This window comes from Leguminivora glycinivorella, chromosome 9, assembly GCF_023078275.1.
Source record: "Leguminivora glycinivorella isolate SPB_JAAS2020 chromosome 9, LegGlyc_1.1, whole genome shotgun sequence".
In the NCBI taxonomy this organism is placed as follows: domain Eukaryota; kingdom Metazoa; phylum Arthropoda; class Insecta; order Lepidoptera; family Tortricidae; genus Leguminivora; species Leguminivora glycinivorella.
Genome location: NC_062979.1, coordinates 15,167,583 through 15,185,912, shown reverse-complemented (window position 1 = coordinate 15,185,912; position 18,330 = coordinate 15,167,583). Strand labels below are relative to the sequence as shown.

Here is an 18,330-nt window from a genome sequence, read left to right as displayed (position 1 = left end):
TATGTATGTAAAACCAAAAACGGCCTCTTTCATTGTGGCGCATAAAAAGGTGTGATACTCAAGATTGGTAACAATTAACCAAAAAAGTCTGACATAGATTATTTCATTGTTATTCAGATTCTCAAATTTCGTTCCGATTGATTAAGTTTTGAAGGAGGAAAGAGTCGAGAGCGGAATCTCGATTTTAAAGATTTTTTTGAAATATCTTTTGACTGAGTTGTTCTTAATGGACAATTTTTTTTCGATAAATCTAGTTAATAACACTTGTACATTTAACTAAAATTCCCAAGTTGAAAGGGGGGCTCCTTTCCATTTTAGCATTTTCGCTACCGTATCCTCTTAAGGTACTGTACTACCCTACCCTTCTTGTTATAAGCACAGAATGTATAATAGTACAAGTTATAAGTGAAAAGCGGGTAATATACCTATTAGTTTTCACTACACCAACTGGTGAAGGCTCTCTTTGCTATTCGAAAGGGGATAGCAAAATTGCATTTTATCCACAAGAGTGCAAAGTAATTTCATACAAATTTTAACTTGATCTCCAAATCTGGGTGTTGGAATTCACGTATGAGTGTATGATGATTTTGAATCATACATGTTAAATAAATTGATGGATTTTATTTATTTTTATTTTTTACAGTTAATAATTTCATAGTGTTGGTGTGGTGAAAAATTTTGTGTTTCACTCGGTGGCAAATTTTGTTTAACCTACGTGCCTTGAAACCCTCGCAACGCTCAAGATTCCACATTCTAAACCACTTGCTACACTCGCGGTTCAATATTGGAATCTTTCGCTTGCTCGGGTATCAATTTTGGCACGTACGGTTAAACAACAAACTTTGCGCCCTTGTAAAACAAATAACTACTTATTTACCACAAGGGCGATACCTATCACGACTCGCCTTGCTAGGCCTACTGGATTGGTGACATAGAACTTGTATCACAGCAGGCAATGTCACGAAAAGTCATTAGAACAATTCAAATTGATCTCGTTATTTACAAGACGTACGGTGACTAACCGTTCATCAGAAATTTAATACTGTCATACGTTAATTCGTCGTGTGTAGTGTATTAAAAGTCTTTGTTATAGAATTTACATATTCATAAAGAGCAACTGCACGAATGCAAATAAGCATCTGCTATTGCTATTCATCACGTAACCTCACGTAGGTATTTACCCCTCCATAAAGGACAGTCGAAGAATGTCTTTTAAAATGACTATTTCTCTATGAAATCCATAGAGCGTTAAGTCCTTTTGAACATACACACTTCTCGCTTGTTGAGTTTGAACAACAGGACTTACCGCGAAAAGCGTAAATCCAAATGTCATTATCAGCATCTCTATCGCTCTTGCCTATTAGAATGATGGGGAGGCAAACAGACAACAGACAAATGAATAAATAAAGTGGCTCGCGGTAGCCCCTCAGTAGCCCAGCAGGCCTAGTCAAAATGACAATCATTGTGGCTAGAGGACGATCAAAACGCAGCGCAGTCTGACTCTTGTCGCTCCAATACGGAAAAGCGATAGGGATAGCTAGCTACTAAGTACATATTAGTTATTTGTTTTACAAGGGGGCAAAGTTGTTGTTTAACCGCATGTGCCAATATTGATACCCGAGCAAGCGAAAGATTCCAGTATTGAAGCGAGCGCGAGCGTAGCGAGTGGTTCAAAAAGTAGAATCTTGAGCGTTGCGAGGGTTTCAAGGCACGAAGGTTAAACAAACTTTGCCGCCGAGTGAAACACAAAATTTTTCACCACACCAACACGAACAAAATATTGACTATAAAACATGAAAATAAATCAAATCTATCAATCTAATCAATAAATATGATTCAAAATCATCATCTACACGTAAATTATACCAGCCGGCTCAAGACATCAAGTTAAAATTTGTATGAAATTACTTTGCACTCTTGTGGATAAAATGCAGTTTTGCTACCTGTTTTCGAATAGAAAAGTAAGCCACAATTTATCATCGTAAGCATTTGTTGGCTACGCACGCACCTTATTATAAAGTCGTAAGGTGCTCGGCGCTTCTTGGCTTCATAAGGTGTACCTTAATGGGCATAGCTAACAAACGACAATGAGTTAATGAGCCCTAACTAATGTGACAATATTAAGGGCAATCGCATGTTGTTATCTATTCCGGTATTGTAAATATTGATCGTGCATATTTACCTAATTTGTTATTACTATTTAGGATTATGTTACTTAAACAAGCTTAACTTTATTAAGTATACCACATTGGTTTGTTCTTGCGTTAACGCTCATTATAATTTGTTTACCGATTGCAAAGAGGACCGAGTATTATAGAGAGTTACTGTCAAAGTAAAATGTGTAATCACAGTGCATCTCTCGACACAAGCTTAAAACTTTTGAACCTCAGTTTTGACAACTTGGCCTTAGGCTTAGGCTTAGCTTGATATGTGTTAAAATGTCAAATATTAGCGCCATCTAGCTGAGCGTACCCCAAAGGTGTATCGCCATCTAGGTCACCGTACCTTTTCGGTACCTATGGTTTTGAGGTGCGGTTTTTTCTTAGACTTTATCTGTCTATACGGAGTTGCATGATATATGTCTTTGCCAATTGTAATATTAAGAAAAGAATAATGCTTTGCAACACAAAGAAAATTTGAGAAAAGATTCAGAGCATGAAACTTCGAAGTAAATTCGATATTATTTTGTTAATAAATACCTTCGTACAATGATGAATGACACACCGTCTGAGCCGGTAACTCAAACTTTTCTTTATTTTTCCTTTTATACCTACCAAACATTGATTTCGGTTTGGACTATGTATGACGTTTCGGCGCGGCTATACTAAATAAATATCTCTTCTTCAATGCAATTACCTGCTTAATTTCCATTTCATAGGTATTTCTGTTTAGTTTAGGTTAATCAAAATTAATTTACTTTATTTCTAATTTGGGTTTTCCCTAGTTAAACTAATTTGCGTTCAACATCCTGGAGGGAAAATCTTTAATATTTCGATAAGTAGAAGATTAAAAGATAGCAAAACAATAGTGTGCAAATTGCGGCTTGGAATAGGTAATTCGTGGGTTTTTATATGCCTACATAAATTAATGAAACGTTTGGTAATCTAGATTACCTACTGTCTGTCGTTTATGTGTCACATACTTATACGTCGCAAGTCGCAAATAGATATGCATATTTTACCTCATATAACGAGTACGTATCACAATGTTTAAAATTAAAAAACCTAACGTTAAATGACCTACGTTCAAAATACCTAAAATCAAAATACCTAATGATTTAAATACCTAAGCAAGTTACACCTACGAACGAATTACCGAAATTTAAAATACCTATTGGACTAAATACCTAATGTTTGAAATACCGAAAACTATGTCACTTAAATTGTATAAGCCAACATTTGAAATACCCTATGGTCAAAATACCAAAAATGATTAAATAATCAAAATACCGAAGTAGTTAGGTTACGCGAGCGTAAAAGAGGGTATATTGAAGTATTAATTTTAAGCATAGTATAGTTACGCATAATTTATCTAGGCATATTTTTGTTTGTTCGAATATATTATATGTTGTGCATAAAGGTTTTTCGTCGAATGGTTTTTATGCATAACATTGTTTAGTCGAAATTTATCACGTAGAATTTTTATCATAGCTATTACTACTATATTGATGTTGCAGTTCTAACCTAACCTAACCTAACCGTCATTCGTGCATTCTTAACAAAATATTGTATTTCTTTGAGGTCGCAGTTCTAACCTAACCTAACCGACTCTCCTTACTGCATTTAGTATATAGGTGGTTATTCTGATTTTAAGAAATATGCCAAATACAATTATGCAAATCAATGTTATTCATAAAAAAACAATCGGTGTAAAAAGCATTATGCGAACTTATTTTCGGACAAAGTAGTATTAGTATTATTTTAGATTATGTCAAATAAGTTTTCTGCCAAATTAACATTCGTTAAAAATAATTATGCGAAGTCTGTTATGCGAAAATCGTTTCGGACAATTAAAGGTATGCCAAATAGAGTTCCCTCTATTTGGCATACCTTTAATTGCCCGATTGGTTTAAATCCTATATTAGAGTAGGTTTAGGTTAGGTTAGAACTCCGCCCTTACACAACAACGAACGGCCTTTAAAGTAGGTTTAGGTTAGGTTAGAACTGTGACCACGCGTTAAAACAAACAGTTTACAGATTAGGTTTAGGTTAGGTTAGTACTGCGACCACACACAAAAACAAACAGTTTACAGAGTAGGTTTAGGTTAGGTTATAATTGCGATCACACAGAAAAGAACGGCTTACAGAGTAGGTTTAGGTTAGATAAGAGCTGCGACCCTACACATCAACGCACGACCTTTAAAGGTTAGGTTAGAAGAAGGTTAAGTTAGTTGTGACCAAAACATAAAAACAAATAATTTACAAATTGTAAAATTTTAGAAAAATTAACAATTGAAATAGGTACACAAAATTTAAATAATATTATGGGTTTTTGTTTAATGTAAAACAAAAGAAAATGAAAAAACACAAAACAAAATGCCACGATATAAAGTATACTCGGAATAAGTTACCTACGAAGTAAAAGTCCACGGTTTAATTTGACTTGTATCGATCATTCTACGATATGAACTGTCGATGAAATGAAATTATTTGAAACGTTGTCTTTGAAATAATATTCGATTAATTGTCTGTCGACGATTCAAGGGTAAACCGGTTATTTAAGCCCCATTTATTAGACATTTTTGCTTTTCGGATTTTAATCATTAGGTATTTCGATTTTAGGTATTTTGAACGTAGGTCATTTAACGTTAGTTTTTTTAATTTTAGGTATTTTGAACGTAGGTCATTTAACGTTAGTTTTGTTATTTTAGACATTATAATATGCACCTTTTTAAACTTTAGGTATTTTGAATTTCGGTCGATACACCATTATGTATTTTGATTTTAGGTATTTTGAACGTAGGTCATTTAACGTTAGGTTTTTTAACTTTAGACATTGTGATACATACCCCATATAACATATGAACTTTTGAATTAGGTAATTATTTTATTTTCCAATTATTAAAATATGGTGGCACGTAGTGAATGTAATTTATAATAAACATTAGTTAGGTACCAATTGAACTGAATAAAAGTACATATGACTTAAGAATATTAACCCTATTCACCCGAGCTGATACGATCGTGAGGTTGTTAGCGGGTTGTTAACATATAATTGTCAATTTTAACATAATATGTCATTCAAATTGAAAATTTATTTAGCAAACCTCGATTTCTTCGGTTGAAAAGGGTTAAGTTATGACTAAGCTGCTAAGGCCAGTGGGTTGCCAATATTGTAACTTGTAACCCTATTTATAGCAAATACTTTCAATTAATTTCATGTACAAAATGTATTGAAAACAGGGAATATCAAAACAAAAATCGATCCAAACGAATCGGCAACTGAGTACGCATTTTGACTCATTTTAAAAGGTAAAACGCGGTAACTAATAGCGCTGAAACGACGTCAGTATTTTTTTAATTAAGTAAATGGCCAGTGATTCAACCAGTTGCGCACTGCTCGCAGCACAATGGTGGTTACTGGTATGATGTAAAGAGTTTAGCGTCAAGGTTCGCCGGACGTACTATAGTGATACTATAGTTACTCAATTCAAGGCTACTCTGTTTGGGCTTTTTCACACTTTTAATGGTTATACTGTTTACGTGACTCAGTTTGATGAACTTGAAATTTAGATCAGTCATATCTTGCAAAAAATCTAAAAGCGCAAATCGTGATCTGCGTGATGCACAGGCCCATAGGTAATAAAGCTGAGCTATTGGTATATTTGGAGTATGACATTTAGAGTCCTTGGAGAATGTATAACTATACAGTCATGTAGGCTAAAAAAAGTTATATAAAAATCCACGGGTTTTCAGTCATTTTGAACGATTTATCGCTACCAGTGAAACAACTTTCCACGGCAGCAAAATTGTATCGTTGCACGCTATATACGCTCCATAATTGTGTCGCTTAACTTCAAAACTGGGTAAATCCATTCTGCTATAAGGTTGATTATCTTTCAGATCATATTATATTTTTTATATATTCAACCTTAAAGCAGAATGGATTTACCCAGGTTTGAAGTTAAGCGACACAATTGATAGTCTAATAAATAAAGCGACACGAGTTGCTTATTCTAACCACTCTAAGTTCATTGTGCTCGCTTCCTTATTTTTTGCTCCAGCTTTGTCTACAAGGTCTCTGTAATATTTTATGTACTAAATAACACAAAGTCACGTCTTTCCTATAGGCTTGGAGGTAGTGAACTTTTTGCAATAATTATGTACGAGTCTATAAGTAGATACGAACCAACGTAAACTTCCTCTGAATGTTTTTGGGTCCCGTCACGGGACTCCCGTGCCAAAAAGGCACAAAAGGAATCCTTGCTTGGAAGGTTGTCGTGACTGAGTCCATCAATGTGGGGCATTGATAAATATCCCGAGATAGATGAGTTCAAGAATGTTTTCCCTCCGAGTTGGAAGAACATACGTAAAGTAAGTAACCGAATGAAAATTTTAGAAGAAAATGTACTAAACTGGGGAAATCAGATGTACAATGTCTAGCAAATAGGGATGATATTTTTTTGCAAAAGAGTTAAAATGAGAATTTTGGTTAATTACGTACAGGTATACGCACTGAAAAAAAAACCGGTCAAGTGCGAGTCGGACTCGCTCACCGAGGGTTCCGTACAAACTTTCAATAGTTGAATCATTTAAATGTTATTCATAGAACTCTACAGATTTAACTAAATCCCTCAAGACTCAATTTCCCGCATAACAAGTAATATTTTAATATACAATTTTATTGTTAGACAACGTCCAAATAAAATCAAGACTATTCGACTTCAATAGTTTACGCCTTACGACATGTCGCAAGGACGCTCCTGAACCGACCTCATTATATCAGGAAAAACGCGATGTAGGAAATGAGCGTTCAACGTACAGCGACATCTATCGGCAAATTGAGTAAACTAATGCGCGCGAGCTAGTATGGAAGATGATTTTTATGGAATAATTTTGATTATAGCGTGAACCAATTTTAACCATTTTGCCTCTGTTTGAAAGCAGGTAATTTTATTCTTATTTTGTTAAAAAATACAGGTACACTAAACACCCGCAAGGTCACGTCACGTCAGCCGCGTTAGCTGGAGACCCGGGTTCGATTCCCGGCTTCGCCACCAGTGGGCTTGATCGCTTTTTAACACGCTTTTATTAGGTCGTCGTGTATGTAACTAACTATGTAATGGAATCTGCGGAGGCTAATTTAACCATCTTCCAGGAGTCGTAGCGTAATGAAAATTGGCAGCTATATGTAGTTCCGATGACAATACAATAATATGGTACTGTTGAGCTGATCTGATGATGGAGTCGGAAGATATGAACTGGAACTACATGATGGAACATCGTATCATAGCCGTTTTTGGGTTTCTTAGAAAAGTCTTGTAATGAACTTTGACTACAATTAGGATTCAAGGTCTGATGATGAAGCCGAAAGATATGAACTGGAACTACATGATGGAACATCGTATCATAGCTGTTTTTGGGTTTCTTAGAAAAGTCTTGTAATGAACTTTGACTACGATTAGGTTTCAAGGTCTGATGATGGAGCCGGAAGATATGAACTGGAACTACATGATGGAACATCGTATCATAGCTGTTTTTGGGCTTCTTAGGAAAGTCTTGTAATGAACTTTGACTACAATTAGGTTTCAGGGTCTGATGATGGAGCCGGAAGATATGAACTGGAACTACATGATGGAACATCGTATCATAGCTGTTTTTGGGCTTCTTAGAAAAGTCTTGTAATGAACTTTGACTACGATTAGGTTTCAAGGTCTGATGATGGAGCCGGAAGATATGAACTGGAACTACATGATGGAACATAGTATCATAGCTGTTTTTGGGCTTCTTAGAAAAGTCTTGTAATGAACTTTGACTACGATTAGGTTTCAAGGTCTGATGATGGAGCCGGAAGATATGAACTGGAACTACATGATGGAACATCGTATCATAGCTGTTTTTGGGCTTCTTAGAAAAGCCTTGTAATGAACTATGACTACGATTAGGTTTCAAGGCCTGATGATGGTGCCGGAAGATATGAACAGAAAAAAAGGGGGGGGGGGGCTCGAGGGGGAAGCATGAAAGAAAGATCAACGTTGTATTTAAAATAAGTTGGGTTAAGGTTTTCTTGTGATCCTTAAGAGTAAAGAAAAGGGGGCTCGGGGGGCGAAGCCCCCGCATGAAAGAAAGATCAACGTAGTATTTAGAATAAGTTGGGTTAGCGTTTTCTTGTGACCTTTAAGAGCAAACAAAGGGGGGCTCGGGGGGCGAAGCCCCCCGCATGAAAGAAAGATCAACATAGTATTTAAGATAAGTTGGGTTAGCGTTTTCTTGTGACCTTTAAGAGCAAACAAAGGGGGGCTCGGGGGGCTAAGCCCCCCGCATTAAAGAAAGATTAACGTAGTTTTTAAAATCAGTTGGGTTAGCGTTTTCTTGTGACCTTTAAGAGCAAACAAAGGGGGGCTCGGGGGGCGAAGCCCCCCGCATAAAAGAAAGATCAACGTTGTATTTAAAATAAGTTGGGTTAGCGTTTTCTTGTGTCCTTTAAGAGCAAACAAAGGGGGGCTCGGGGCCGAAGCCCCCCGCATGAAAGAAAGATCAACGTTGTATTTAAAATAATTTGGTTTAGGGTTTTCTTGTGACCTTTCAGAGCAAACAAAGGGGGGCTCGGGGGGTCAAGCCCCCCGCATGAAAGAAAGATCAACGTAGTATTTAGAATAAGTTGGGTTAGCGTTTTCTTGTGACCTTTAAGAGCAAACAAAGGGGGGCTCGGGGGGCGAAGTCCCCCGCATGAAAGAAAGATCAACGTAGTATTTAAGATAAGTTGGGTTAGCGTTTTCTTGTGACCTTTAAGAGCAAACAAAGGGGGGCTCGGGGGGCGAAGCCCCCCGCATAAAAGAAAGATAAACGTTGTATTTAAAACAAGTTGGGTTGGGGTTTTCCTGTTACCCTTAAGAGTAACGAAAAGAGGGGCTCGGGGGGCGAAGCCCCCCGCATAAAAGAAACATTAACGTAGTATTTAAAATAAGTTGGGTAAGCGTTTTCTTGTGACCTTTCAGAGCAAACAAAGGGGGGCTCGGGGGGCGAAGCCCCCGCATGAAAGAAAGAACAACGTAGTATTTAGAATAAGTTGGGTTAAGGTTTTCTTGTGATCCTTAAGGGTAAAGAAAAGGGGGGCTCGGGGGGCGAAGCCCCCCGCATAAAAGAAAGATAAACGTTGTATTTAAAATAAGTTGGGTTAGGGTTTTCTTGTTACCCTTAAGAGTAACGAAAAGGGGGCTCGGGGGCGAAGCCCCCGCATAAAAGAAAGATTAACGTAGTATTTAAAATAAGTTGGGTTAGCGTTTTCTTGTGACCTTTCAGAGCAAACAAAGGGGGGCTCGGGGGCGAAGCCCCCGCATGAAAGAAAGAACAACGTAGTATTTAGAATAGGTTGGGTTAAGGTTTTCTTGTGATCCTTAAGAGTAAAGAAAAGGGGGCTCGGGGGCGAAGCCCCCGCATGAAAGAAAGATCAACGTAGTATTTAGAATAAGTTGGGTTAGCCTTTTCTTGTGACCTTTAAGAGCAAACAAAGGGGGGCTCGGGGGGCGAAGTCCCCCGCATGAAAGAAAGATCAACGTAATATTTAAGATAAGTTGGGTTAGCGTTTTCTTGTGACCTTTAAGAGCAAACAAAGGGGGGCTCGGGGGGCGAAGCCCCCGCATGAAAGAAAGATCAACGTAGTATTTAAGATTAGTTGGGTTAGCGTTTTCTTGTGACCCTTAAGAGCAAACAAAGGGGGGCTCGGGGGGCGAAGCCGGGCATAAAAGAAAGATAAACGTTGTATTTAAAATAAGTTGGGTTAGGGTTTTCCTGTTACCCTTAAGAGTAACGAAAAGGGGGCTCGGGGGCGAAGCCCCCGCATAAAAGAAAGATTAACGTAGTATTTAAAATAAGTTGGGTTAGCGTTTTCTTGTGACCTTTCAGAGCAAACAAAGGGGGGCTCGGGGGGCGAAGCCCCCCGCATGAAAGAAAGAACAACGTAGTATTTAGAATAAGTTGGGTTAGCGTTTTCTTGTGACCTTTAAGAGCAAACAAAGGGGGGCTCGGGGGGCGAAGCCACTCGCATGAAAGGAAGATCAACGTTGTATTTAAAATAAGTTGGTTCAGGGTTTTCTTGTGACCTTTCAGAGCAAACAAAGGGGGGCTCGGGGGGCCAAGCCCCCCGCATGAAAGAAAGATCAACGTAGTATTTAAGATAAGTTGGGTTAGCGTTTTCTTTTGACCTTTAAGAGCAAACAAAGGGGGGTCGGGGGGCGAAGTCCCCCGCATGAAAGAAAGATCAACGTAGTATTTAAGATAAGTTGGGTTAGCGTTTTCTTGTGACCTTTAAGAGCAAACAAAGGGGGGCTCGGGGGCGAAGCCGGGCATAAAAGAAAGATAAACGTAGTATTTAAAATAAGTTGGGTTAGCGTTTTCTTGTGACCTTTCAGAGCAAACAAAGGGGGCTCGGGGGCGAAGCCCCCGCATGAAAGAAAGAACAACGTAGTATTTAGAATAAGTTGGGTTAAGGTTTTCTTGTGATCCTTAAGGGTAAAGAAAAGGGGGCTCGGGGGCGAAGCCCCCGCATAAAAGAAAGATAAACGTTGTATTTAAAATAAGTTGCGTTAGGGTTTTCTTGTTACGCTTAAGAGTAACGAAAAGGGGGCTCGGGGGCGAAGCCCCCGCATTAAAGAAAGATTAACGTAGTTTTTAAAATAAGTTGGGTTAGCGTTTTCTTGTGACCTTTAAGAGCAAACAAAGGGGGGCTCGGGGGGCGAAGCCCCCCGCTTAAAAGAAAGATCAACGTTGTATTTAAAATAAGTTGGGTTAGCGTTTTCTTGTGACCTTTAAGAGCAAACAAAGGGGGGCTCGAGGGGCGAAGCCCCCCACATGAAAGAAAGAACAACGTAGTATTTAGAATAAGTTGGGTTAAGGTTTTCTTGTGATCCTTAAGGGTAAAGAAAAGGGGGGCTCGAGGGGCGAAGCCCCCCGCATGAAAGAAAGATCAACGTAGTATTTAGAATAAGTTGGGTTAGCGTTTTCTTGTGACCTTTCAGAGCAAACAAATGGGGGCTCGGGGGGCGAAGCCCCCCACATGAAAGAAAGAACAACGTAGTATTTAGAATAAGTTGGGTTAGCGTTTTCTTGTGACCTTTAAGAGCAAACAAAGGGGGCTCGGGGGCGAAGCCCCCTCAAAGGGGGGGGGGGCTCGCCCCCCCGCATAAAAGAAAGATCAACGTAGTATTTAAGATAAGTTGGGTTAGCGTTTTCTTGTGACCTTTAAGAGCAAACAAAGGGGGGCTCGGGGGGCGAAGCCCCCCGCATAAAAGAAAGATCAACGTTGTATTTAAAATAAGTTGGGTTAGCGTTTTCTTGTGATCTTTAAGAGCAAACAAAGGGGGGCTCGGGGGGCGAAGCCCGCCGCATGAAAGAAAGATCAACGTTGTATTTAAAATAAGTTGGTTTAGGGTTTTCTTGTGACCTTTCAGAGCAAACAAAGGGGGGCTCGGGGGGCCAAGCCCCCCGCATGAAAGAAAGATCAACGTAGTATTTAGAATAAGTTGGGTTAGCGTTTTCTTGTGACCTTTAAGAGCAAACAAAGGGGGGTTCGGGGGGCGAAGCCCCCCGCATGAAAGAAAGATCAACGTTGTATTTAAAATAAGTTGGGTAATGGTTTTCCTGTGACCCTTAAGAGCAAATAAAGGGGGCTCGGCAAAAAAGAAATACTTAAATTTTGTTTGAATTAGTTGAAATGTGACAATATTTTCTAATCGAGTCAAACAAAATCCCACTAGCTGAGAGCTTCAAAACAATGTATGGCGAAAGTATGTCTCTCTAATGTCTTCAAAAAGTCCGCGATGGCACATGTCTATATTGTCTATCTTTTATGGATAACTTACTAGGTATAAACATTTTTATGATAATACCGTAATAAGAAGGTAGCCGCTAGTTATTATTAAGTAGCAATTAGCAATAAGTACACGTTAAGCCACAAATGGCATGTAAAATCCGCCTACTTGAAATAAATTTATGTATAAATGTTAAAAGTATTTCATTATTAATGACTAAAAAGTATAAAATAAATTAATAGTTTAAAAAACACTATAAAACACGCTTTTATAAATGCACGTAAAAGCCAAAAATAAATTATGGATCGTTCAAGTTGTCTCTATTTGTGAGCTGAAGTTTAAAAACTATGTGCTTTTAATTATAATATTTGATTGTAAAAGCGTGGGGCGCTGGAACAGGAAAGACTTTTTGTATAACTTGCTGATAAATCAAATTATGCTATGTTACGGGAAGGAGGTTACACAGATTGACGCGCTAACTGGAGTTGCAGCATCACTAGTAGGTTCTACATTAAACAGTCAAATCAATTAAAAGTCAGTGTTCAAAGTAGGTACCAGTTTGTCGAACTCAGACAAAATATGCGCTAGTAGCGAGGAGAGTCGACAGTCACCGACACTTAGAACGCCGCTTTTTTCCGGTAATCAAAGTACAAATGGGGAAAGTGTCTACATTGACAGGATGCAGAGTTCTTGTTCGTGGACGAGATATCTTTGGTTCTCTTTGGTAACCCTTAGGCGGCATATGTAAACGTTATGTTCTTATGCAACTTCATTCGCCAGGAAGTTCGGATTAGTATTTGTTTACAAGAAAGTCTTTCCTGTTCCTGTCCAAGAAAGTTTTTTAAACTATTAATTTATTCTTTAGTGTATGGTATCTATTTCAGTTTATAATTTATATATAGTAGTGTTACTACTTAAAAAAGAACAAATCAAAAAATATTTAATAAACTAATTTGATTTGTCCCTACACCCGCAAGGGTGTTGAAATTGAAAATGTAAATCTGAAAGGTTTTTTATAAATTAAAAAAAAGTTTTCAAGATACGTGTACAATTTTATTTTGTCTGTAATATTTATTATAATAGCCATGTTTGGTGAAAATTTCATAAACTTATGTTGGTAAACTTCGGAGATAAGGGACATTTTCCTTCATAATTCTTTTTTTCCACAACAATAAAATTATAAAAAATAGTTTTGATATGTACAATTTGAGCTCTAGATTTCTAATGATACCCCACTTGACCTAGTTACTTGACATTTACAATTTGCCCCCCTTTCATATTGGCCATTTTGTATAGTTAATATTAATAAATAAAAAAAATAATCCTTTAATTTTGTAGAGGTTAACAATGTTCATAACTATTCAAAATTTCAGAGATATTCATTTTAGAGATATTTAGAAATGTGACAGACGGACAGACGGACAGAGTCGCACCATAAGGGTTACTTTTGTACCTTTTTGGTACGGAACCCTAAAAAACATAATTTAAAGTTACAATACAACAGTTGGTGTTCGTACTATTTTGCGTCTAGGTTACAAAGCGTGCATCCACATACGGATTAACAAATGATTTATTACATTCTTATTTCAGTCCTTGCGAAAGAGATGTATTGTTTATGCTATAAGGGGTTCCAAGTTTTTATATATCGGCTAATGGATGAAAACTAGCGTTGGACGGAAACTGGTACATTTTCTAGATAATTAACCCTTCAGGCATTCGTTTCTGCACATAACACCTTGAGCTACCACCATGTAGTGAAATGCACGACCATCATATGATTAAAATAGACTAATCATTATCTGTCTGGCAATTAACTAACCAACCCTGCGATATTTATAGCGATAGACGCAGTAAGTAACTAGGTGCCTAATTGTAGGAACTAGGTACATAAGTACCTACCCGACATACGAGTATTTTCTTGAGAACTATCAAGACATTAGGTACTTAGCAAATTTTTCATAACTTTGTTTCTTATAAATTTTGATTTATTGGGTTTATTTATAATTAGCTTTAATTTTAATAGCTATTTATAATTAATATCGCCAAAAGAATTTCAACGGATGTTGATTCACTCGGTACTCTTTAGATGCAAACATACAATCTGTTAGATACAGTTTGTTTGTTTTGTCTCTGACGCGGAAGATGATAGATAATTAAATTACTCATAAATCTAGTAATTATCACGGACGAATTCAATACTCCTCATTTTCATTTAGTAGAAAATGCAGATATAATATGTAATTATATTATACAAATATCGATATTCTCGACAAATTTATAACGCCAATGATGGGTCTAATCGGAATTTAATTTATTTTGTTTGCGACAAAATATGGCAATGTTTTCTAAGTATTTCAAATTTGGGAGCAATGAATAGGATATCGACCGTACTGCATAGCGTGGTAATAACAATAACTCATAAAACACTGAAGAAACACAAACGCTACATACAATAAGTGATCAAAAGTATCTTACTTCCTTTTGCTGACAATATCCGCTTCTCGCAATTTTCGGAACACTAACTTCCAGGGATCATCCTGTTTCGGCTTTTGCAATTTCACTTCTAAACTCATATTTACAAATGTCTGTACTTCAGCAAGTATTTTTAATTAATTTTCCAATTCAATAAATGTATTTAATTTTTTCCTTTAGCTACTCACTGTAACGATCGGGCTTTAAATGAATCAAATCACAATTAATCAAATATTACACTTATTACGTATTTACTTTTCCACTGAACTAAATATGATTATTGTATTACCGGGCCACAATAATAACTATTCAATGAATTAAATCACGTCAATACTTTATGCCAAGTTTTCCTTTCACTAATTTGTCAAAATAACTAAAAAATGTAGTTTTTTTTTTAATTCGGAGCTTTTAACGTGTGCTTGAATTTTCAGGCTTCACATCGCGCCGGAGGTTACAGACTGGCGGCAGTCAACTTCTCAGTATTGTTTGCGTGAGATTTACTCGCGATCTAGGGTTCCTTGGGAACGATTTTAACCCGTCAAATGGTAACTATAGTAGGCATATTGTATTTGTTGTCGCTTTTTGACGAAGCGATATGTATTAAGATCGCCCAAGCTTACCTAAATACCTAAGGAGGGTGGGTTAATCCTAATCAGCCATCAACAATTATGAGTTATGACCATTTTAGACAAATTATGGGTATGTTCTTCCGGATTAGTTACCTATACCAATTTGTACAACTTTTTAGCGTTTTTTTTTGGCATTATACTTGTGCATGTTTTTTGTATAATTCTGGTTCAGCTATTTCGTCTTTAGTTTTAGAATGTTGTCGGAACTGTCGCTGATTATTTTCTTGCGACTTTTTTGACCTTTGGCTTTGTTATCGGACTCGGGTTAGATCTCAAGATTTCTTGTTAATTTGTTCGTGGATGAACGTTATACCTAAACCTAATAAGATAAGATCGGCGCCATACTGCCGTGGGTTAACAGACGATACTCTGCATCAAAGTTTTTATACGAATATTGAGGTATGCAATTTATAAGAATCAACTGCAACAAAACGCAGCTGCATACCTTGATAGCCTTGAAGTCCTCGACTATAAGAAATTTCAATACCTAATCATTCACACACAAAAAACAGTTAGTGCTCCACGTACCGGAGTGCTCCTGCGAAGTTTTTTCACCTGACAGAGTTACCTCTGCCTGTGGCTTGATACTAAGAAATCATAGATAGTCTGAGCCAAATTATGCCACTAGCGTACGACAAATATGTATGTCTTCGAGATTTGAGCACGTTTAACCATCCCACTTCTGAACTATAAACTAAACTGCATTTAAGATTCCTTACACAGGTTGCTTTTTCACAGCTAGACCGTCGGTACCGTTGCAATACAAAGCTTTCGTAACAATAATCTGGTAAAATTATGATCTTGTATTCAAGATCCGTAGTACTCTACGGAACCCTCAGACACTTTACTCCACATTTCTCTATAAAATGCCCGATTTAGAAAGGAATGACGGTGACGGACTGGAATGGCGGTATCGTGCAAGCAACGAAGCGGAGTCGTATATGTATATTATATACTAACTGCACTATGAGTACTAGCAAAGACTACAGTCGTTAACGCTCCGTGGAGAACAAGTGGCCAGCAACCGACCTCCGTAGTGTATCGTTGTTATCTTATATGTCTCTCTATCGCTCTTCCATATTAGTACAACACAGCCAGTCGCGTTTTGTCAGCCACTTTGTCTACGGGCCCAGATCTACCTAACTTAGGAGCAAAAAACTGAAGCTTATGTACCTAAGTAGGTTGTTCGAGCAGTGACAAAAGACAGTCTTACACCTACATTATCTACACGATGACGAATGGTAAAGTGCTTATAAAATAAGATGCAGATACAGCTATTCATCAATTTAGAAATTAGGACAAGAAGGATGAGATCTTAAACAACAGAAGGTGACTTGAGGTACCCAACTTCGAAGGTTTCGAAGAATTACAAACATACCTTGGCAGCATGTTCGCAACTACAAAGTTTACCGAAGCATTTTCAGTTATTGTCGTGGTGCTCAATAGGTTTATCAAAAATTATCTACCTAGCTTTTCAAATTTTCCAAGTAATCCCATTGCAAAACTTTTTGGAAAAGTTAACACTATTCAAGGAAAGTAAACAAGGGGGCAAAGTTGTATTTTAACGCCGAGTGTGGAATTGAAAAACGAGCAAGTGAAAGGATTCTATAGTTGAACCACGAGCGAAGCGAGTGGTTCGAAAATAGAATCCTGAACTTGCGAGTTTTTTAACACACGAGAAGTAAAATACATTTGCACCCGAGTGTAAGTAGTGTAACACAGAACTTTTCCCCTCACTATAGCGAGGAAACTACCGTAGTTCCTAGTTCCGCAGGTGGTAAATCATCTTTATTACTAGATTCACCGACTTTTATCAATTTTAAAGCAGTTAATTTGACTTTATTCAAGGTCAAATTACTTTACCCGCTAGTGGATAAAATGCGTTTTTACCCGCTGGTATTAAAGGATAAAACATGTGTTTCCGAGCTATTGAGGGGAAAATTAAATTATTTCCTGGTACGATATTAAGGTACATAGCAGGCACTTAAGGAATTAAAAGCCATCATACATGATCTGTGTCCAGCTAATTTAGCGCAGAGCAACAAAAGCAAGGCTACACAATAGTAAACAAGTCCCGCATGTCACTATAATCAGCAAACAAACTGCTTATCATCAAGGCATCGCGATAAAACGCAACATACTCGCCGTACATATCCCGTCAAAAATATCTGAGCGGCCATGGCGCTCACAGATATCTGCGTACAGCCTTTATTTTAAGTGTGTGTTCAGATATTTTGAGCACCTCGGCAGGTCCGATATATCTGATGGCGATGGCGTCTGTATCTTCTACAAAACGAGCCCACCAACCGCGTCATGGAGGCCTTTATTTTTTGTGTGTTCCTTCCTTTGAACTTTTAGCACCGTGACGTCCATGACCCTGAGACTTCTAATGGGAATTTTAAGTTATAGTGAATTACTACATTCGGACATTTCGGACATGTGATATTGAACGGGATGATTTAGAATCACCGAGTTACTTTCAGCAGGATATTACTTATATGAGTTTTTTAGGAGCAGAAGAGTAACCAAAGTCCATACTTACTAATATTATAAATGGGAAAGTCTGTTTGTTTGTCCGTCCTTCACGGCAAAACGGAGCGATGAATTATCGTGATTTTTTAAGTGGAGATACTTCAAGGGATGGAGAGTGACATAGGTTACTTTTTGTCTCTTTCTAACGCAAGCGAAGCCGTGGGCAAAAGCTAGTGCTATATAACTGCATATTATTTCCTCTATTTTGGCAGTCAACATTTTCTAAACTGCAACAATGAATACCACTAAACAAGCAAAAGAGGATACTTTGTATACATACTTACATAGATCTTATACTACCTAATGCATGAGATATTTCACAAAATATATTATACAGTTCAGGTATCTTAGTCATGTTTGCTTTTGTTTTTCGGGGAATGAGTCCGCGTACTTATTGGCATGACGTATCGTTAAGCAGACACATATTTAGCACATTATGCTGATGACCAAGTCAAGGACTACTTTTTAAAGTGGGGTCTAATATTTTGTTTCATTCCAATCCCAACGTGGGATATATTGTTGGATAGGTATTTAAAAATGAATAAGGGTTTACTAAGATCGTTTTTTGATAATATTAATATTTTAGGAAATAATCGCTCCTAAAGGAAAAAAAAGTGCGCCCCCCCCCCCCCCTCTAACTTTTGAACCATATATTTAAAAAATATGAAAAAAATCACAAAAGTAGAACTTTATAAAGACTTTCTAGAAAAATTGTTTTGAACTTGATAG

The 18,330-nt window shown here is 37.4% G+C and overlaps 1 protein-coding gene across 4 annotated transcripts in view; it reads right to left on the bottom strand.

The window, feature by feature from the left end:
* LOC125229706 (protein unc-13 homolog 4B) overlaps positions 1–18,330 on the bottom strand; it is a 78,769-nt gene that overhangs the window by 45,945 nt on the left and 14,494 nt on the right. Inside the window, exon 1 of one of the 4 annotated variants that reach the window (XM_048134614.1) lies at positions 14,444–14,868. The exons of the other annotated variants lie outside the window; for them this stretch is intronic. Within the exon in view, the coding sequence (XP_047990571.1) occupies positions 14,444–14,541 (98 nt within the window). The 5' untranslated portion in view covers positions 14,542–14,868. Of the gene's footprint in view, positions 1–14,443; positions 14,869–18,330 lie in introns of those variants that run through there. 4 annotated transcript variants of the gene reach the window in all.